The sequence below is a fragment of the Ictidomys tridecemlineatus genome, chromosome 12, assembly GCF_052094955.1.
Source record: "Ictidomys tridecemlineatus isolate mIctTri1 chromosome 12, mIctTri1.hap1, whole genome shotgun sequence".
NCBI lineage: Eukaryota > Metazoa > Chordata > Mammalia > Rodentia > Sciuridae > Ictidomys > Ictidomys tridecemlineatus.
Genome location: NC_135488.1, coordinates 98,910,090 through 98,931,871, shown reverse-complemented (window position 1 = coordinate 98,931,871; position 21,782 = coordinate 98,910,090). Strand labels below are relative to the sequence as shown.

The window sequence follows — 21,782 nt, the reverse complement described above, 5'->3', positions numbered from 1 at the left end:
CCCAGCTCCCTGCCTGGGCACCTACCCCAAGCAAAGCTTACTTCATGCGAGGCTGGGGTCTGGCCCAATCCACCTTGCAGCATCCTGGGTTTCTGCTAAGACAGCCAGCATTGCCAGGGGCCTGTCCCCTGCCCCCAACACAGACAGGCAAGAGGTAACAACTAGGGCATCTAGGGGTTTCACAGCTGCGCTTAACTAATTGCCTCTGTCTCATCCTCCTGGCAATTTTAGGCCACTCTGGGCTTTCTCAGCTCCTGCTATTGGTGTTCTCCCTCTTGGACAGCTGGTCACCCTATCCCGAGAGGGTCAGAGACACAATGTCAGCCTGTCTCTGGGACTACAGAGGCATGCCCAGGGATGAATTATAGCATGAATGGGAAAATGTCTATGGAAACTGAGGCAGGTAAAGGGCACAGGAAAAATAAGAGCCCTGAGCTCTGGGCCACTTTGTGAGTAACTTGGGACAAGTCCCTTTACCTCTGTGGCCTCCATTTTTCTTACCTATAAAATGTGGGAACTGGGCTGCATAGTATTTATTCTGGATCTTGGCTTATGTCTTAATTTTTTGTTTTAATCACACACATAATAAATAATATGTGAAAAATCCCCCTTTTTTTTTTTGGTAACGATTCCAGTCATGATCGATCAAGCCCTCCCAATCTAGTCCTGTCCCCAGCAGTAGCCACTGTTAGCTGTATCTTTCAGAACTTCTTTTGTGCATTTATATGCATCTATATGTGGCCACGACTCTGTGATATCGAGCTGAACAAGAAGTTTAAGCTGGTATTTTTCTATTTGAAATAGCATGATTAAATAGGCTCAGGAAGTGACTCCAACTTATACTTCTGCAGAGAAGAATAATCAGTCCTTCAATTTCAAAGGTCAATCATGAAGCCCATGCTTCAGTCTTGGTCTCCGTGGGGATGTAAAACTCCCATAGCCACATATCACCTACTTTCTTGAGCACCCACAAGACACTGGGGGCGGAGGGGCATTTACAGGCAGAACCGGGGGCAAGTCCTGCAGCTTTTGGAAGTGAACTCCCAGGAGTGTGCTGGATGTTGGTGTCCTCCAAGAGGCCCCCCCCTGCTCTGGGCACTTACACTGGGGCAGGCGTCCTCTCCCTGCTGCCCGACCAGGATGTACAGCATGTCGTCCTTCTCCAGGTTGAAGATGCCCAGCACAGACACGCCATGGGACCGCATCATGGTGTTCTTCCCGCCTTTCCCTCCGGCGGCTCCATAGCCTGAGATGCTGCAATGGACAAAGCACACTGGCTCCTGCAACAGAAAGAAGACTGACCCCCCTTTCCTGCCAACCCAGTGGCTTCCAGGGCCATCGCTGCCATGGTCATGTCGGAGCATTCTTGCCCACATCAGCCTCGTGAGGCCAGTAGGGAGGGATTCTTCCTCCACTGTCAGGAGAGAAATGTAGAGCCAGGAAGGTAAGAAACTGGAAAGGTGTGAAGAGACAGAGGGAGAAGGAGGGGACACACACACACACAGAATAAGGTCGGGGTGATGACCTCTCAAATACCTAAGCCTTCCTCATTTTGGATTTCCCAGTCCAAGATCAAAAGACTCATAAGACCTTGGATAAGTAACTTAATCTCTCTGTTCCTCATCTGTAGCATGAGGACAAGAAGAAAAGCTACCTCCTAAGTTACACATGTTATGAAGATAAAAGGAAGGCAGACAGGTTGTCTGAGAATTGTAGCTGCCACAAAATAGGCCCCCAGGGAGTACTTGTTATCAGCAGCATGAGTGGCCGGAATAGCAGCTGGCTTTGTGCAAAGTTTTGCAGTCACCCCGCAGGGTCCTGAATGAAGGAGTTTCCACGGCGGAGGCGGAGGAGAACATGTTTATGAGCACAGACTGTTTACTTGCCCTGTCGGTAACTCCTTCTGGAGCAATCTGTGTGCAGACAACAAACAACCCATCATGATGAAAATAAAAACAGAGCATGGAGACATGGGATTGTGTCTGCTGCCTCTAAGACTGTTGAGATGAAGTCGAGCAAGGCTGGGGGACAAAGACTCGGTCTGTGAACCGTGTCGGAAGAGCAGCAGGTCTGGAAGGCAGCTAGTGTACCAGCTAACATATGCCAACAGATGGCTCCCCAGAGACCAGCTGCCAGGGAGAGGGAGGATTTGCATGATCCCATCCCTTCAGATCCAAGGTCCTTTATGAACCACTAGGAAGAGATACAAGGCAGTATTGCCCAAGTGGGCACACAGCAGCTCCTCCACAGACAATGTTCTAGGACATTCCCATGTTCTGGGCATGGGAAGGGCCTCCTAGGGACTCCTCCAAGGCAGGGTCCTCTGCTTTCCCACCGCAGAGCTGAGCCTAGTGACTGGAGACCTCAGCCATGTGGTCCTTCTTGATGGAATGCAAACAGAGAACCTCATGCCCAGTCCAGGGGCCTGGCAGGTGCTCAGAAACCAATTGGAGCTTATTGAATGTCAGGAACAGTATCAGGCTGTATGGATCGGAGACCTGAAAAACTGGGCTCCAGATCCTTGAAAAACTAACCAAGAAACTGGGGACACGGTCCTAGTTATGAGAAGAGAACATTCACCATAGGGTGGCTATTGGAAAAGGCAAAGTGGAGGGCATTCTGGGGCTTCAAGGTCAGAGAGGACCATTAGGTCCTCTTCTACCACAAAAGAAGAATCTCATATTCTTTCCCAGACTCACACGACCGTCCAACATCAAGAAGAGACAATGGCACGAAAGCCTCATGATGCTGCAAGTCTCTTTGCAAAGTGTGGGTTGTCAGGTGATCAGGCCCAGGAGGGATCCGGAGGATGTGCCGGGTGCCAGGACCTCTGCTGGCTGTGGGGCTGGAGTGGGGTGGAGGGCTGAGGTTGGCTTCACGGTGGGGCTGACAGATGGCTCCCCATCTGTCAGACAAGTAGAAAGGGGTGGAGGGTAGGAGTCAGGTTTGTGTGACCGGAAGTGAAGAGACAGGGAGCCTCTGGGATGTCTGGCTGCAGCAGGCAGCTGGAATGGGGAAGATGGGGTTGTAGGTTTGGAGAGGGAGCGCATCCTCCACCTCGTGGGGCAGCATGCATGCTGACATGTGCAGGTCATCTCAAGAGCCATTAATAGGAGAGGGTATTACTCCCATTTGACAGATGAGGAGACTGAGACTCAGAGGGATTAAGTGACTCATATGAGGTCACAGAGCTGGCCACTGGCAGACTCTGGTCTAGACCCACACATCTCCCTTCCTTTAGAGGCCATCTCCTCTCCCATATGCTCCTAGGAGGCTGATGTGGACGGATAAAGATGAAGGCCTGAGAAGACACCAGCTCATTCTAATTCCCTTCGACCCTCAAGTCCCTCTGACCCACTAGAGATGGACAGAGCTGACAGGCTGAGGAAAAGGAAAGTTTTCGGTAGAAGGCGGAAACAGGGGTTGGCGGTGTGGCTTCCAGACAATGTGCAGTCTCAGGACAGACATGGGACCTGGATTCCCTGCTCACTACTCTGGGGGCTGGGCCAGGCTGATAAAAGAGTCATTTCAATCTGGAGAGGTGCTTTGCTTGGAAGACTTCTACCTGTGTCCTTGTCCTGCCCATTCCTACTTATGGCTAAGAGGTAAGCTTTACCCTGTTAATTCCTTTCTGTCTCATTTGCATATCCATTTGCATCAATCTGCATGTATTATGAATCATTCTGAACTCTTTCATATGTTTAAATTTAGTCAAATTATTATTATATTTTAAACTTGTTCTTGACTCCTTTTATTTTCTCCCACTAAATCTTTTCTATTTCTTCTACCCCTTAACCAAATTGGAAAGGCAGCTCCCCCCTAGGACTTGACCTGGCTCTTGGCAGTGGGGTGGGCTGCAAAGAGCCCGGAGCTCTGAGTCACATGCTGGTTATAGTCCTCACTGTGGAGCTGGGTGACCTGCGGCAACTTGGTCAACCTCTCAGAACCTCAGCTTCTACTACCAAGGAAGGAAATAAGGTCACAACCCTGCCTCACGTACGGGGTAAATAGTTGATTTGAAGAGGGAGCAGATGACTCACGAGGGGGCTCTCTGGGCTGGAGTCAGCTCCACGTATTCTAGAGCTGACAGTAGAACTTGGCAATCAGGTGTCAGTGCCCAGAGTTTACATTGTCGGGTGGTAGCCTCAGCCCCAGGCTCCCACCCTGGACTAGGGACTGGCTTAACGTCATAGGAGTAGGCAGCTGACCGCCTGGACTAATTGCTGGTGTCCTGGAAAGGGATGGCTCCTTCATCATCCCCTGAAGCCTGAAATTCCATTATGTAGAGCGTCCTTCCTTTGGAAGCTTTTATTGCTACAGTAGGACTGATCTTCTTGGGAGTGGGGTGCACCACAGTTAAAAAAGGGTGACAATGCAGACAGACCTGGATCCAAATCCAAGCTCTGCTACTTGGACCAAGAGCAGGTGAGGCCATTGCAGCCCCTCCTTCCAGGTGCTCACTGGCACTGATGACCCTGAGAGCCAGAATCTCCTGAAATGTGCCTGAGATGCCTTGATCGTCTCTCCCTGGCTCAGGCCCTGCCAGGCTTACTCACTAGCTCTGTGACCTTGGCTATTTATTTACCCTCTCTGAGCCCCAAGTTTCCCTGCCTACAAATGGGAGATAATAATTCCTTGAAAAATAGTTGTGAGAATCAAATGAGAGAATTCCTATAAAGACCTAATTCAGTGCCTAGAGGTCAACCAGAGAGTGACAAATGATAGCCACACTCCTGATAGTGAGCCTGTCCACTCCTCTCCTAGGGGTGGCTTCTGGAAGGCAGAAGGAGGTGAACCAACGAGAAGGGGGCAGGAGGTGGACCAGAGTGTGGCCAAGGAGATCTGGGTCAAGGCTGTACAGTTTCCCCTGGAACCCACCCTGTATACAGCCTGGGAAGCACAAGCCAGTCTTAGTGTTTTTGAAGACCCCAAACCCTGATAATAACATCACACACACTCACGTCAGAATAACAACCGCAGCCCAAATCTCTGAAGTGCTCTCCTGGACCCTTGCAAACAATTTATTTTTGATGGTTGACAAATGACAAGAAATTAATATACCTGCCACTCAAGTGGGGAAAATGACTTGCAGTGATTCCAATTTACTGGAAATTACAAGATACTGCTCTCAAAGAGTTGACGCTGTAATTTTTTTGTGTCCCCCCCCCCCCCTCATCTAAATCCATGTCCCCTGGTCAGAATGCATGTTTATTGGGTTTGCATTTTGTATTATTGACTGTGAGCTATTGTTACCCGATGTAATTGAGTTGTGAATCTTTTTTAAATAAAGAATTAGCAGCAAATCAAAGCAACTGCCTGCCGGATCTGGAAATGACAGCACAGCTGGTGTGCAGCATGTTGGTGGCTTCTGTACCCACTTAGGAGAGGGAGGAGAGAGCCCCCACTCAGGGGAACACAGAGCACCCCATTTCTCTCCTGTACCTACCCCCTTTGAGTGGACCAGGGGGTGGCCAAGAGAGACCTCAGGGCTCTGACTCCTGACTGTTGCTGGGGCCGGGTCCCTCCCTCCTCAGTCTCAGTTTCCCCATCTGTGAAATCAGGACGCTAAGATCTGGCTGGCCTGTCCCCCAGAACCACCGGGGGCCTGCCAGCGTGGCCAGGGACTGGGCGGCAGGGAATTTCTGATCCGATGTACAGTCATGCTATCCAAATGGGTCACTTGGGCCATCCGGTGACACCCCTGGGGGTTGGTGTTAGAGGGGCCTGTTGGGGAGGTGTGTGCTCCTCAGGGCCCACTGGGTCCTGTTCCTGTTGCATGGATGAGCTGGGCACTTGGTCTGGTCTGTTCTTCCCTCAGCACCTTCCTGACAGTGCAGAGCTGGAAAGGACCTCAGCGACCTCTAACTCCATCCTGCTGACAGCTCCTTGATCTTGGCCTGACCCCCTGCCCCTGCCCCTGCCTGCTCTGGGCTCTTCATGGTGGGGGCTCCCTGTGCAAGGACTGAGGCAGCTCGTCATGCTTTGGGACATCGCTCCTACTACTGTCGAGAGCTTGATGGACGTCGTGGGCTGCTATGGAACTTTCCCGCCCTGTGGTCTTTCCAGAGACCGTGAGACTCTGGAGTCTCAGTCATGTCCTTGAGTCCTGTGGTACGTACTCAGTGCCTAGCCCACAGTAGGAGCCCCGTGGTTCAGTGCTCAGCACACAGTAGGCATCCTGCAGCTCAGTGCCTGTGTGTGTGTGTGTGTGTGTGTGTGTGTGTGTGTCCATGGTTGTTTGTGCATTGGGTTGAATTATGGTTATCCAGCTGCACACGCTGGTCCCTGGAGCCAGGTAAGGAAATGAATGTCACTGATGGAGACCAGCAGGAACAGCTGTGGCCTGGGTCAGCTGGCTCCAGCTGGGCTCTGGGGCCCCTGTACGTTCCGTGTGAAGAGTGACTGCCCCGTGTGAGAACTGCCAACAGGAGCTGTGGGCCGTGTTTGACAAATGTTTTTATGTGCGCTCTGCGGAGGGGGCGGGGGGAGGGGTGCTGAAGTCTACAGAGGCAGGTAGGCAGGAAGGACGGGGGGCTGGAGGGTTGGGGGCATTCAGAAAGAGCCAGAGGCACCGGCGATCAGCTGAGTGACTGCCTCTCTGTGGGCACTCCACACTCTCTCTAAAATGCCCCTCTTGGACATTAGAGTTGGGCTCTGTCATGGTCCATCTGAATTCTAAGGTGAAGCTTAGATGAGGTCCATCTCCATTCTAAGAAGTAGGCCTCTAAGGGAGGCCCGCCCCCCAGCACAGGCTCCCTAACCCACGCTCTCTGTGGGCACTGGTGGCCTCCCACCCTCTCCATCGGAGCTCACCCCCCTCCTCAGGCACACTCTGGACATTGTCTCCTGCAGAACAACTTGGCTCAGAAGTCCCCCTTAACCAGGTGCCTGTCACATGTGCTCCACCCTTGCCTTCCCTTCTCCATCAAGCTCCTTAGAAGAGTGGCTGATATTCTCCTTGCTCCCTGCACCCCTCAAGCCAGAAATGTGGGTGCTGTCCTGAGTGTTGCCCACACCCATCCACTCAGTTCTCAAATCCCAGTCACCCCACCTCCCAAAGTCCTCCCAGCCCTGCCCTCTCCTCTCCATCCTGGTTTCCCTGCCCTGCTGTGGTCCCTTTCTCTCTTGCCTGGATGACAGCTACTGCCTGGAACCTGCTCTGCCGGCCTGGGGCTCCTTTCTGTCCCTCCCACCTTCCGCAATCAAAGGGAGCTAAAGGCATCTGGGAAGCAAGGCTCCAGTGGCCTGGCCCCAGCCTGGCCCACTCCCTGCAGGACCACAGCAGGCACCTGCCACCCTGCTCCTTCCGCCCCCCTGCCTCCTTGGAGACCACTCTTACTGCCGTCAGAGGGGACTCTGGCTTCTGTCTCCTTGAGGAAACTCTTCACCTATTAAGACTGGGAGAAATGTCCCCCCGGTCGCTGACAGTGGTACCTTGAGTCAACATCCATTTTCATTCTTCTCCATCACATGGAAATGCTTGTTCCCAAGTCCACTGTCCCCAGGGCTGCCGCTCCTCTGGGGCTGGGGCTGGGGCTGGCTCTCACTCACTTTGGTAAACCTGGGGTCAGGCACAAGCTCCAGACCAGTAATTATTGTGGTTCACAGAGATTGGCACGGCAGGAGGGGAACAAGTACTGACACCAGGGCAGGGGGCTGGCATGGAATGTGACCCCCTCACTCCTTGCTGTTTTGACAGAGGCACAGGCAAATCCAGGGAAGAGAAAGCAGGTGGTGGGGCGGAAGAGGAGGAGCCCCAACTCCACTCTTCCCAGCCCCTCCTTCAGCTCCCGCTTTCTGGGCCTCCTCCTTTGTGGTGGGCAAATGAGTAAGAAGGTGGGAGATGGGTCCACTTAAGGAGTAGAGGGCGCTTTCCCCCACATACATCTAGAGGAACCCCAGGCAATGGAGGCCCCACCCTGGCCTGTGTTTGGTAAGTGTTAGCCCCCTTCCCCCCACCTCCACGCCCAGTGGAGACATCACAGGACCACTTGAATGGGTGGTAACTGTAGGCAGGTTGGGTGTGTCTGGAGGAAGCAGGTCACTGGCCTGTGTCTTTGGGGTTTCTATTTTGTCCCTGGCGAGCAGAACTCTCTCTGCTCCTGGAGGGCCATGAACCCAGCAGTTTTCTTTGGCCAGGCCCTTCTTCTGCCTCACGTTAGGCCCAGAGCCATGCCGTGAGCTGACCACGGACGGAACCTCTGAAACAGTGAGCCAAAGTAAACTTTCCCTCCCCTAAGTTGTGCTTGCTATGTCTTCTGGTCACAAAAGCTGACTAAAAACACCTGTTTCAATAGAAGAACAGCTCCTTGTATATGTTATCAATTATGCAAACACCCGTCAATGCTAGGGACTACGAGGTAGTCTCAACATTTCAAAGGGAGGGTAGAAACGGTTCTCCAGTGTTAGCTGGGGTTACATCAACGCAGCATGGCAATTCTGTGGCACTTCGTGCGGATCAGAAACCTGACTAGGCTTAATAAGGCTGTGATTAATAATACATGGGAAAGTGAGTTAATTATTATTTAATAAGTTTAGTTCCTCTGGCAGGCCAAATCTTTCAAAACCCAGAGCCCATCTGAAGAAGTCAGACTCAAGTCATCAGAAACAGCAAAGTCAGGAGCTAATGCTGACGGAATGGGTCTGTCCCTGGAAATGCCTCTGCAGCTGCCTGCTGCTGTTCTTGCTGAGTTCTCTGTCCATAGGGGAGGTGCTCCTCCCGCTCGGAGGCTTTGTGCTGGGTGCATCATGGTCATAAGCAGCTGGGTCGGGGCCAGTGCTCTGCTGCTGCATACTAATGGGCAGAGGAGCCTCTTTTAAATATGGAAGTGGGCCCCATGTCTAGGGGGACTGAAGCCCGAGAGGACCCCAGGTCAGGCATCTCCTGACTGTGAACTTCTGGGGGAGAAGCAGCAGGGAAGTCTTTATATTTTGTCCCTGGCTGATTCCCATCTGGCTCTGGAAATGCCCTGGGCTAGGAGGGGACGATGGGGCTCCGCCTACTTTACTGCTCCCTTCAGGTGGCTTGGCTTCTCTTTCTAGGCTCTCATTTCCAGAGGCTTCCTGGAGGTGGGCTGTAGACGGTTCCTATGTCCAATCTCCTTTCCTGTCCCTCCGAGCCTCTGTGTGCCTCCCAGAGTCCAGATGTGGGTGTCAGTGCAAGGAGCACAGACCCTAAGGCGGAGGCCCTGGGTTTCAATGCCAGCTCTGTCACGGTGCAGTCTTAGATCTGGAGCTGAGCTTCCCTGACTCCAGTTTTCTCCTAGGAAAGCTTGAGGGTATCAGCAGTAACCATGCCACGCACCTCCCTGCTCAAAGCAGGAGAAATACCAGGTGGATTCTCAACCAGCTTTCTTCACCTCTCCCCAGGAATCCTTTCCTCCCTGCCCTGGGACGCAGGGAGGTTCTGCTGGGCAGGAAGGGGAGGTCTGGCTTTGCTTGGTGTACTTACTGGGTCTTTGGGACATTTATTGAGGGTGGATGGGACCTGAAACAGCTAACCTGAATGCAGTCAAACCTGGTTATTATGTTCCTGCCCAGAACGTCACTTAGAAAGCATGCAGGGCCCTCCCCAGAATACACTTGCCAAGGAATCAGGATCTCACAAAACACCCTTAAATTGGAGAGAGAAAACAGAGAAATCTGAGAAGCCCCGGTCCTGGGACATAGGGAGGAGATGCGGGAGGGGAAGGAGAGCACCACCAGGCGCCAACACTTACAGTGAGGATGCTTCCCGGCTAGCCCAGCGGTGGAGGGCTGGGTGGAGGAGGCTGCAGTGAGGCCACACCTCAGATGTCTGAGGTTGGAGGCTGATTCTAGATGATGTGCCTGGAGAGATACTGTTGGCTCTCTGAGTCTGTCTCCTTAATTGTAAAATGAGGGCTGTTGTGTGGGCCCTGCTCACGTCTAGAGCCTGGATAAGGACTACACAGGCTTGACTAAGTCCTGGGTCTGAAGAACTCAGAGACTCTCAAAGGCGGCATCGGTACCACCTGACAACTAGGTGGAAATTCCGATTCCCCAAACCCACCCAGACACGCGGAGTCAGCCCTCCAATCTCACCACAAGCTTTGCTTGGTGCCGTGGCCTCAAGGTAGCACAGGGGAGTCAGGCCTCCTCCTGCCTGACTTTGCCCTGGTGGAAAACTGTGGAGTTGGGATTGGGGTGAGGATGAGCATCAGAGAACGGCTTGCTTTACGTGCATACAGTGAAGGTCCAGAGAGCGTAAAGACAAACACAAGAGCATCAGCTTTTGTGTGCATAGTATTTTTGTTTTCCAAATATTTTTACATACCTTGTCTCATCTGAAGAACATCAAGTAGTATTCAAAGGACAGTCCATCGTAATTATAATTATTAGTAATATTTATGTAGCTAGCTAATGCATGCCTATCATCGCCACAACAGCGTGTGAGCCAGATTTGGTCTCTAGCCCTTACACCTTACTGCAGGCCGCCATCTGTGGCTCTTGAACCTTGGCATGCTTAGGCACCCCAGGGACATGCATCCACAGGCAGGACTCCAATCCTCTTCAGGGAAATGGGTCTGCCCCTCGGCCTCCTCCTCTCCCATACATACCTGTAGGTGTCAGTGGCTGGCACTTTCCAGATCTGGATGCCCTTCAGGGGCCCTTCACTCCCTACCACCACACTCTGGTTGGAGTTCTGGTAGGCATTGTTGCACTGGGCCTGCGTGGGGCCATGGGGTCCGCTGGCCCCGCACGTGGTGAACAGCCAGTGAACTGTGGCACAAAAGGAGAGACAGTCACTCACTTGGCCTGGCCTGGCTTTCTCCAGAGGCCTCTCTGGGCTGTCTCCAAGTTGTCAGCTCTATAGGTTCAAACATGCATTCCAAGATGGTATCATGGTTGGGTCAAGAAACACTGATTAGCCATTCAAACTGGAAATTTCTCCTGAGCCTACTATGTGCCAGGGGAAAAAAGCCATAGAAAGATCTAGGTAACACTGTGCTATGGGCCATCTGAGGAGGGAGTAAAGTGTCCTTTTATGTGACACAGACATGGACCTGACCTAGAATTCTCCTGGTGTCTCATAGAGTCCAGCACAGAGATGGGCAAACTGTAGGTGCTCCATCTGGTCTACTATGACTGTTGCTAACCTGCTTCCAAAGGCTTGGCATGTGCATATAGGAATCTGGTAGCTTTGAGAAGACAGAAAATAGAAATTAGACATAGGACTAGCCCCATGACCCCACCATTGGCCCAGGCACCCAGGACAGGTGGGAGCAGGAAGTCTCCCACTCCTGGCAATGGCTCTGTCTGTCAGACACTTGGTAACAGACCCTGAACGTCAGGCCTCAACTTCCTTATTAAAACCAAGTTGGACTTAGAAATGCAATGAGAGTGACTTTCAGGTTCTGTATGCAAAAGAGAGTATTAAAAAAAAAAAGAAAGAAAAAATGGGTCAAATTTGTCAAACTTTGCCTTTTTTCTCCTAAGCCCACTTCTTAGTGAGCCCTGTCCTTGCCTGATATCCTTGGGTGGCTTTCTGGGGACATTGCAGGAACACTCAGCACAAACCCTCCCCCACCACCTCATTACCAACCACTGAGCTATTTCCTTTCAAACTTTCTATCTTTGAGCCAGGCCAGACCTTGGGGAGTTTTTGGATTTCTTTTTGGCCACAATTCTAGCATAGTTTTCTTTCTTTCTTTTTCTTTTTCTTTTTTTTTTTTTTAACAACTTAGAAAAACTTTTAAAAATGTATTCTTGATAAATTATTTTTACTTAAAAGAAAAAAATCTCATTATCAGATTGTCAAGATTATTTTTCTTTAAAGAGAGATTAGGTCAAACTGTACCCACAGGAAATGATGGAAGACTTAATTTAAGTATACATAGCTTTGTTCACTAAAACATTAAAGTGAAAAAAAATTGAAGACTTTGAACTAATTTAGTGATGAACATAAAAGAGATGAATTGGGGTTGCCAATTATAAACAAACAGAGATTATGCTGGGCAGGATTGATAATTTGAAAACTGGGCCAGTTGTGGTGGGCTTTTGTGAGAGGGTCCTGGCCCCAAGGTCAGAAGCATGAAGTTCCACTGGGGCTCCAATACTTACAGCTATCCAACACAGCATTCGTGCTTCATTTTTATCAAATGAATGGTCTGTTTGACTTCTGAAAGTCATTTCAAGGACTGGGAGGTAGTGAGTCCATTTACCTTTGGTATGTATGGCTAATGGTTAACTTTCTGATCTATTTGTGTTATAAAGGGGGCAGACTTATTAATTCAAAGGTCTAACTCTTTACAAAATGTATTTTAGCGGAACATTTTTGGCCATTTACCTTCACCAGAGCCTAAATTCCACCTGCAGGCTGTGCTATCCGTGTGAAGTGGATGGACCATGGCTTGGAAATCAGCAAGAGCACCTGGGTTTGGGGACAGTCTCATCAACTGCTGTTTATGTGACATTGATCTAGTTTCTTTATCTGGGGCTGGATTGGCATGTTAAAAGAAGCAGAGGGATAGGAAAGCCATCGTGAAGTCCCAGACTCTAAAACTCTGACTTGTATCAATGGCACCTATCTGTATCCAGGACTGGTGTTGTCCCTGAAACTGGAAATGGGGTCAGAGGAAGGTTCTGTGAATATGGATCCCATGCCAGCAGCACCTGGAGATTTCAACTCGGTGGGGCTGGGAGAAAAAGAAAAGTTCTGAAAGTGAGTTGATAAATCTACCTCTCCCAGTATCTCCAACCTGAAGCCTATTCTGCAGACCCATCTACACCTGTGGCAAATGGCCTGGTTCTGGAGTAGCCTCATCTACCTGAGGACAGAAGCATGGTGATTTATTTGATTAATTCAATCATGGAAATAAAAGAGTTTGTGTGTGTGTGTGTGTGTGTATTTAAAAAAAAATTTTATTTCTCAAGAGTTTGCTGGAGGAGAGAGCCTTCAGTGGGACCCACTTTTAGCTTCCGTCTAGCTTAACTAACATTGTTTAGAAGGTTTCGAGACATTCCTAGGAATACTAGGCTTCTGTATCTTGGCCAGGTAGGACATCTGGTGAGACAGGAAGAGGAGCATGGGCTCTAGATTCAGCTGTGCCAATTTTTCTCATCCTGAATTTTGCCCCTGACCCGCTGTGAGACCTGGGTTAGATTATATTACCTCTCTGAGACTCAATTTTCTAACCTGAGTAAATGGAGATTAGCTTAGGCTTTCTGTGAAAGTGAAAAGATAATCTAGGCAAAGGGTCATTCAGCATCAGAGAGGCCTAATGAATATAATTTAAACAGTGTGTAACTTCATGTTCACTGTGGGAGGCAGACACCCAATCTCAAGATTTATGCCTCCATCCCGTAAAGGAGGGACTCCAGGGCTATTTCTCAATAAAGGGACCAGTATTTTCCCAGTTCAATGGATGTATAGTAGTCTCAGGTGGTTTCTCTACACAAAATTTTGTTTTTATTTTCAGTGATTTCTGATGGAAAGGCCCAGAGAGGAAAGTCTTTCTAAAGTGGATTTCATGGGAACAGAGGATTTGCCATCCCTGGTCAGGCTCATGATTCATCCAGCCAGAAATCTGCTGCTTCCAGTAGCCTTTGAGGCATGGGGGTGCTCCCTGCTCTCTCGGATGGCTCTGACCCACATAAATCTGCTCGATTTTGTTTGGAATCAATTTATGTTTCCCATCAGCACCACTTCTTCGGAGTATGGAGTTTGAGTTTATTACTCCTTCTGCAAGGGCTATCCTGCTTCTCGTGTCTTATTCAAGCTTCTTCCCTTTGTCTCCCTTCATTCATTTTGTCTGAAATCTCATAGAATGTCACAGAAAGATGGGACCTTAAAAAAAAAAAAATCACCAAATCAGCGGTTCCCAAACCATTTAAGAACCTTCAAAATACAGATACCTGGAAATCCAGATTCAATAGTTCTGGGTGGGGATTGGAAGGCAATAGCTGTTTTATGTAAAAACCTTTCCAAGAGAACCTGATAGTCAATCAGTTTTATAGACTAGTCCCATCTACCTCTTTGTCCAGATGAAGAAAGAACATTCTGGATAGAGCAAGTGGCTTTTCTGAGCCTGTCAGCATTGAAGAAGGGGCAAAAATTGAGAGTTACTCCTTCTCCTTTCTGCCTTGAAGACTTCCATCTTTTTCAGATTATCCTTACATGAGTCCCTGATCTCCCGGTCTTTCTTAGGAACTTCCTTAATGCTAGAAATCTGTTTTTTTGAGATGGGTCCACTAGAACAGTGAGTACCTGTGAGGATAATTGCAATTCTGCTTTATTTCTAGAGTCCCTGTGAAGGTGCTTGCTTGGAATAGACTTTAAAATTTTCCAGATCCTTGCCCAAGGGTTGGACTATGGCTCTGAGCCTGGTGGCATCGTGGACCTAGTAAAGTTCCACAGGAAACAATCTGGAAGAGGGGATGGTGGAAGCAGGAAGGATCTAGCAGTTCTGGCAGGTACAAGATCAGCTCTAGGCTAAGGTAGGTTAGAACCATGAGAGGGTAGGCAGGAGCTAGGTGAATTTTCAGCACTATCACAAGAGTAGAAGGCACTGGACACAACCTATGGACTGAAGCAGGCAGGTGAGAGGCAGGAGAGTTATCACATATCTTGGGGTACAGGAGAGACCAAGGTGAGCTTTGATCTGCAGGTGGAAGCTGCTTTTTTCCTGAATTGTCTTGTCTTTCCTTCTGGGTGTGTGTGGGGTCCTGGACCTTAGATACCTAAGAGGTAAATCCACCCACGAAAGGGGCAAAACCTCTCAATATTTACTGCCCTGCCAATGTAAGTCAGGCACTGTGCTTTTATACATGTATTAAATGCCTTTAAACGTTCTGACACTTTGTATAGCTGAAGGCAAAGTTATAGTATTCCCTTTAATTCAAGTTCAGAGCAGCTGAGTGCTTGTTCTGTAGCTTATGCAGTGAGTGGATAATTGGTTAAGGCAGGGATTAAATGCAGATCTTTTGTCAAGCCAAGTTCAAGGATAAAAATAGTGCTAGGATTATGGGGAAGTCCCCATGAACTTTTCTAAATGATATGTTTCTTCCTTTTCAGTCCCTGAGCTGGGGGCTCATTTCAAGCCAGGACAGACTATACCAAGGTTGCTCGGGCACAGACAGTAGGCAAGTCACCATGAAGGGTCTGGTCAGGGTACTGTGGTGGATGGACCCTCAATCCTAGAAAGTCCCACAGTGGCCCCAGTAGTAGTTTAGCTTAGTGGAGTGTGGGATTTACTAGGTTAAGAGAACCAGCCCAGGAAAAGAGATGGGCAGGGTCAATTCTCAAAGAGGCCAGTGGGAGCCAGGTGGTATCAAAAGGGAAATACAGTGACTGGAATGTTCAAAGGTCAGGAAGCAGAGAGATATAAGAAAGAGGAACTGTACCACAAGCAACAGGGCGAAACTCTGGTTTTAGGGAGATTAAAGTCCTAATGAGACCAGCAGTGAGGCAGGCTTGATGCTGAGCTGTCAATCTAAGGTTACAAGGGTCTCCTTATTTCCCCTGCAGAGGGTTCTCATTGGCCCCTGACGCTTTGTGGAGCCACACGAGAATCAAATGGCCCTCAGAGAGGAGCCCGGATTGGGGGCAGGGAAGGGAGAAATCCTGCCCCTTCCTTTTTCTCTTACTTAAACAAATGAATCCCTATTTTATTAAAAGTCATTTATGAAAAAAAAAAAAAGGAATGGCTTTATTTTGTTCTACAAAGCACCACACACTGCAAGTGTAGTTTAGTGCTCATTCACACCTAAATTGTATAAAAGAACCCACACACATGAAAATACTGATTGGTTATAGACAGCTGAGTAAAGAAAAAATCCATTAAGCACTGGGTTTCATTTTAAGTATATTGCAGAGCCCTTCAAGAAGAAACAAATCAATTAGTAATATACAGCACAATGTTAAAAAAAAAACCGGGCTAGAAAGCGATTGTACTGGTTTTTATTACTGTTGCTAAGCCATCTCATCTACTCAATTCAATGCAAAGAAATAAAGCATGGTACAAAGGAAAATAAGTTTTCAACTATCACTATTAATCACCACAATAAGGATCTGCCTCGTGTTGAAGGCCTGTAAGTGTTATACCAAAGAAAAGCACTCAGTGTTTCATGTGGATAATTTGCACCATTTTGATTCTGATCCATGGAATTAAATTTTGTCTATAACCAATGACTGAGCTAAACTTCTTGAAAGTTATGACATACTGAACCATTTTTATTGATACCCCAAACCTTACTGAACAAGAATCAGATCAAAATCCAAGTAAATATAATCAGTCACCCATCCATAAATGTATATGATACCATTCTTTGGCATAGATTGTATTATGGTTTGGATATGAGGTGTGCCCCCTCCCCGCAAACAAATCCCTCCCCCACGTTAGGCAATATAGCAACCTTCAGAAGTGAAATGATTAAATTATGTGACCTGTAACCTAACCAATGGATTCATCTATTTAATGGATTAATAATTTAAATGGATCACTGATGGTAACTGTGGAGCATGGTTGGAGGAACTGGGGGTGCCCTTGGGAATTACATATTGTCCCTAGTCCTTCTTTTCTCTCTGTTTCTGGTTGAGCAGAGAGAGAGTTGAGCAGCTTTTCTCTGCCATACCCTTCTGCCATGATGTTCTGCCTCACCTCAGGCTAGAGAATGGAGGCAGCCAACTGTAGACTGAGACTTCTAAGTCACTTTGCCTGTGACTTCATAACACCTTCAATGGCCTCTCCAATCTCAGCTCCTTCCTTTCTCTTGAAAGGAATTGTCTCATGTTCTTGTCAGGTCTTTTGGTCACAGCAACAAAAAACTGACTAACACAAATTGGAAAAGTGACCTTTTTTTATACATGGTAATATTCAATTGTTCTCTTATTAGATATGGAATTAGTTCTCCATCATCTTCTAAAATTGCCCAAATAATTATTTGTGTATCATTAAAAATTCATGAATTTAAACATATTTTTGGGTTTTAATTAATCACCATTATTATCCTGTAGAAACTCAAGTTGTCACATCTTTGGTCAGTGGGAACTTCCAGAGCAAAATGAAAATAAGGTGATCGTAGTGGGGTCAAAACATCTCTACCACCTATCTCAACTCTTTAAATAATAGAGTGATGTGCCTTTCTTCAGAATCTAATCTGATATTGGCTCTATAATTAGATAGGCAACTCAAAACCACCAAAGGAATACTATGGAATCAGACGCCCTGGTAAATATTATTATAATATATACCTTTAGTTTTAAAAGTCTTGTTTTATTCCTTTGTTCTGTTGCAAGTGCAAAAAAAGAAAGAAATCTATTTCTGTAAGTATGCACTCGAGAATGAAACTGGTTCTATTTAATGGCAGGACAATATAGGACTCCTCAGTGATGAGAAAAAAAATTAACCTTTTAATTTTAAAACAAAGCACAAAGAAAGGTGCACAAAGCAAAGGTAATACGTACTTAGTAGGTCATTAAAAAGCAAATACCCATTTAACCACTGCCCAGGTCAAGCAACAGAACATTGCCCCTGACTTCATAAGAGCCTCAATGGCCTCTCCATTTTCAGTGCCTTCCTTACTCTTAAAAGGAATTGTCTCCTGGCTTCTCTCATAATCACTTCCTTGCATTTCTCAGTAGTTTTATTACCCAAATGTGCATCACCCCTAGGTATAGTCGTTAATCTTGACCATTAAAATTAAAAAAAGAAATTGTTTCTTTAAATCTATAGAATCCTCTTCTACCTCTATTCCTTATTTTATCTTTTGAAGACTCTGGACCACATGGTCTGTATCTTTTCTCTGGATTTTGCTGATTGCAATCCCATGGCACAATTCAACATGTGCCTCTCTCCTGCAGATTCCCAGCTGGGTCTCTTTGCAAGACTTTAGGTGGGGTTCTTTCATCAGGAGGTACTTAATGTCTAATTATCACTGTCTTTTTTAATGTTAGCACTTGTTGAAGCTCAGGGTACAGGTCCATTTATTAATCAGGAGCTGTAAAACTATGCTATTTTAATTATATCTTTTTATCCTAATTTATAAGCTGGAATACATTTATAAAGGATACTTGCTCTCATTTCAATTCAGTTACTCCAGTCACATAGGAAAGATACTACCAATGCTCAATTCTTTCTCCTTACAAACAATTTTCAAGATATGGGATTAGTTCTCTATCATCTTCTAAAGTTGCCCTAATCACAATTATTATTCTGTAGAAGCTCAAGTTGTCAGATCTTTGGTCAGTGAGAGCCCCTCCTGAGTCCTTTCGATCCTCAAAGACATGGCACAACAAAATGTTTCTTTTCCCAGACCTGGAATCAGATATTTTCTTAAAAGCCCTGGTTTCCATGAGTGGCAACAGGTATTGTAAACAGGAGAGCCAGGTGCTGTGGCGGCTTACTCTACTGGGTGGGTGATTGTTTCTAGGCTGTTCTAGTGAGCAGAGCTAGGAAATCGACGTGTGTGTGTGTGTGTGTGTGTGTGTGTGTGTGTGTGTAAACGGGATAAGCCTGCGTCCATATGAAACACACACTTATGCCTGGTGAAGTCATATGAATTTTTTCCAATTCATATTCGGAATTAAATTTTTTTTTTTAAAAATTTTAACCTCTTCTATATTGCATCTGTATTTCTTTCTCCACATTGAGAATCATGTTTCTCAAGAACACAGATGACAATGGAATTAGAAAATCCTATCATTTTAATTTAGCTTTCCATTAGGAAAAACAATACTTACTCTACTATCATCATTATTAATATAGAAATTGAGAGGAATTAGAGAACTTTTTGGTACATGTACACTCTGTTCTCCTATCATTTCTCGGACTACGTCCACACTGTGGGGCAAACTGTCATTACACATCACTCTTTGCTGTTTAACCCTTCTTTGTTATTAGTTCTATAAGTACTATGTTTAATGGTCATGAAAGTCCTTATGTTGATGTTTCTCTTCTTATTTTTATTTTCTGAATCTTGTTTTTTAAGTAGATTTCAAAGGAAGAAATATTTATTGAGTTCTTGGATGTTGATACTATTTCTTCCCTAGAGTAGATTAAATATGCTACTCTATTTTCTTCTGACTTAAAACTGTTACTGTTTTAAAAATTCTGATAATTTAAATTTCCTTCTTTAACAAATCACTTGCTATTTTCCTTAGGTGCCCATTTTTTTTCTCTTTTTCTTTGACATCCAGCAATTTTCCCAGAATTTGTGTTGCTATAGCTCCTCTGGGTCAGTGTTCTTGGGTGTGTACTGCACTCCTTTAATAAGCAGTTTTGATAAGGATCGTTGCCTTGACTTACAGTTTTAAGTATTGGTTTTGTTCCAGTTCTTTGGTTTTCTTCTTCAGGGATTACTGTTACTTGTACAGTGGATTTTTTTTTTTTACCCTTTCTTGATGGATGTCACCTTCTTGATATTTAAAAATGTCCTCTTTACACTTTCTATTTTGGGTAAGGCATTAACTGTTTTATTTGCTCTTCATTCCTTTTAGTTTAATATTTCATTTCTGAAATTTTTCCTTTTATTCCAAATTCCTTTCTGAGAGCTACATCACCTAACTTTTGAGCTTTTAAAACATTGATTCATGTTATTTTTACGTCTTGGGTCGTGTCCTCAGTGTCTTAGCTCATGTTGAAATCAGAGTTTATTGTTTTGACTTAGACCAGGACAGGTCTTTCTGCTAGGCTATATTTTCTACAGGGGTGTTATTCTGCCCTCTTTGTTCTCTTTTTTTTCTTATTGTAATTTTGTACAGGACTTGACCTTGATACTTCTCTGCTATGTGTTTTTATGTGAAATTAATTTTCCTGAGCTTTGGGGGGTCAGGAGCTTTTTGAACTTCCCAGGGCTCCCTCTACTCTCTCCTGTGAGCATGAGAACATGGCGGCTTGTACTTCAAGGTTCTGGCTCTGCCCACTTTACCTGGATATCCTCTTATTTTTTTTTTGTCTCTACTATCCCCATCCTACTCAATACTGACTCACTTCTAGAAATTTCTTCTCAGTGTGGATGCTTTCCTGGGAAGGAGACCTGGCCAGATTCCTTGGGGCCCTTCAGCTCTTTCCGTGGGCCCCTTGTGCTCGGGCACCTCTGGGTGGGGCAGAGCCTCTCCCACTTTAGCAGCTGCTCTTACTTGGGGCCCCCTGTCCTGCCCTCTCCTTGCTCTTGTACCAATGCTACCATACTGTGTGTGGTGTGAGGTGATGCTTTGTCCTCACTCACTTGTATTTTGGGATCCGAGGAGAAAAACTGTCATTGAATTTTGTTGTAGGTGTAATTGAAGCATTTTTGGTTTTATATAGGATTTCTCTGTCTTAATGTAGGGATTCAGAGAGATAAAAATTCTGGGCTGTTACCACCATCACAGCCTTTTTCTGAGTCTTCGAAAAAAATTTATAGCATGAAAAAATCGTAGCTCGTTTGCTAGGATCAACCTCTTTATAGCACTTCTCTGGACAGATTCCCCCCACCTGCTTTTTTTACTCCTGGATTTTCATTTTCATTTCACCTCAGGGATGTCCCCAGTGACCATGGCCTTGAACCTGCTGCTACAGCATCTTCTACCTCTCCTGGAATCAACCCACTAAGCATAATTTTAGCTTTTCTTGGTAGGGCTCCCCAGACTTAATAAGTTATTTAGGGCGATCTGACCCTTCGCTAAATGATCCCAGGCATAAATATTTTACATGGATTCATTTCTTCTCTGCTTCCTCAGAACCTCAGCATGTCTCTTCTGTTTAATCTTACTTTACAGTGTCAGGTGAGAGTGGTCTTTCCCTGTTTCAGGCTGAAGGGCACCCAGTCTTTACTTTGCAGTTGTGAAAAGTATTTAAATGTTGCTATTCATATTTGGTGGATGGTGGAAGGTACTTGAAGTCTAACTTCAGAGAAAAGGATCTGTGATTCTGAATGTTTAAGTCTTTGTTCCAATATATTTAATTACAGTATATTTGTGTAACATCTCCACTCCCCAATAAACTTAGCTTCTCACAATCATGTTAGGTCAGTGGATAAGGATGGGGGGAAATTTGTTGCTTTTATGTCATAAGATAGTGAATCATGTAGAAAAGTTACACAATAGGCCTGTGATGTCAGAGCCAACTGGAGGATGAGTGAGGAGGGATGTGTCACTCTGGATCTTTCTACAACACAGTTTTTGGTTGAATTTTCCATGGTCTCAGACTGAATTTCCTTGCGTGTACATAGGTGCACATATACACATATGTGCCTTATTCACAGGATGCAGATATGCTTATGCATGCACCTGTGCCTATGTATCTGTGCACAAGTGTACACGTGAACAGCTCACTCTGCCCTCCCCACTCCTTCCTGTAAAGCTTTCTGGTCATTTCTCTTTCTTTCTTTCTTTCTTTTTTTTTTGATAGTGAGAAGTTAAGGTGGTGAGGATGCTCCTTATACCATCAGCCTGCCTTTTGCTAGATGTGCTCACATGCATGATCTAGTGTATACTTTTACTTCTTGGTCTTCCTCTAGACAGGACAGATGCCTGATGATGCTGAAATATCCCAGGGGACAGAGACCTGAAGCCCATGTTCCTTCCTGCTGGGAGCTAGACAGATCTGAGAGTGAGCTGGCTCCCCATCGATGGGGTGGCAAGTCAGGGCTGTTGAGATAAAAGCTGCTTTCAGGACTGAATTACCCTAGACAGCTCTGACACCCCGCAATCTGCAGGAGTTAATGGCTCCTGTGATGGCTGCTGTGTTGCGTGCTCAACCACCCCCCTGCTCCCCGAGGGAAAGTCACTGACACATGGGAGCAGAGAAAGGCCACAGAAAAAACACTATCCTGAAAGCAGC

General features: G+C 46.5%; 1 protein-coding gene across 2 annotated transcripts in view; it reads right to left on the bottom strand.

Moving 5' to 3' along the window:
• Alk (ALK receptor tyrosine kinase) overlaps positions 1–21,782 on the bottom strand; it is a 651,421-nt gene that overhangs the window by 39,699 nt on the left and 589,940 nt on the right. For both annotated transcript variants that reach the window (XR_013429124.1, XM_040271529.2), the window contains exons 12-13: positions 10,578–10,740; positions 1,104–1,254 (exon numbers count right to left, since the gene is read on the bottom strand). Coding sequence is in view for 1 of the 2 variants with exons in the window: in XM_040271529.2 (XP_040127463.2) it covers positions 1,104–1,254; positions 10,578–10,740 (314 nt within the window). In the remaining variant the exon portion in view is untranslated. The remainder of the gene's footprint in view (positions 1–1,103; positions 1,255–10,577; positions 10,741–21,782) is intronic.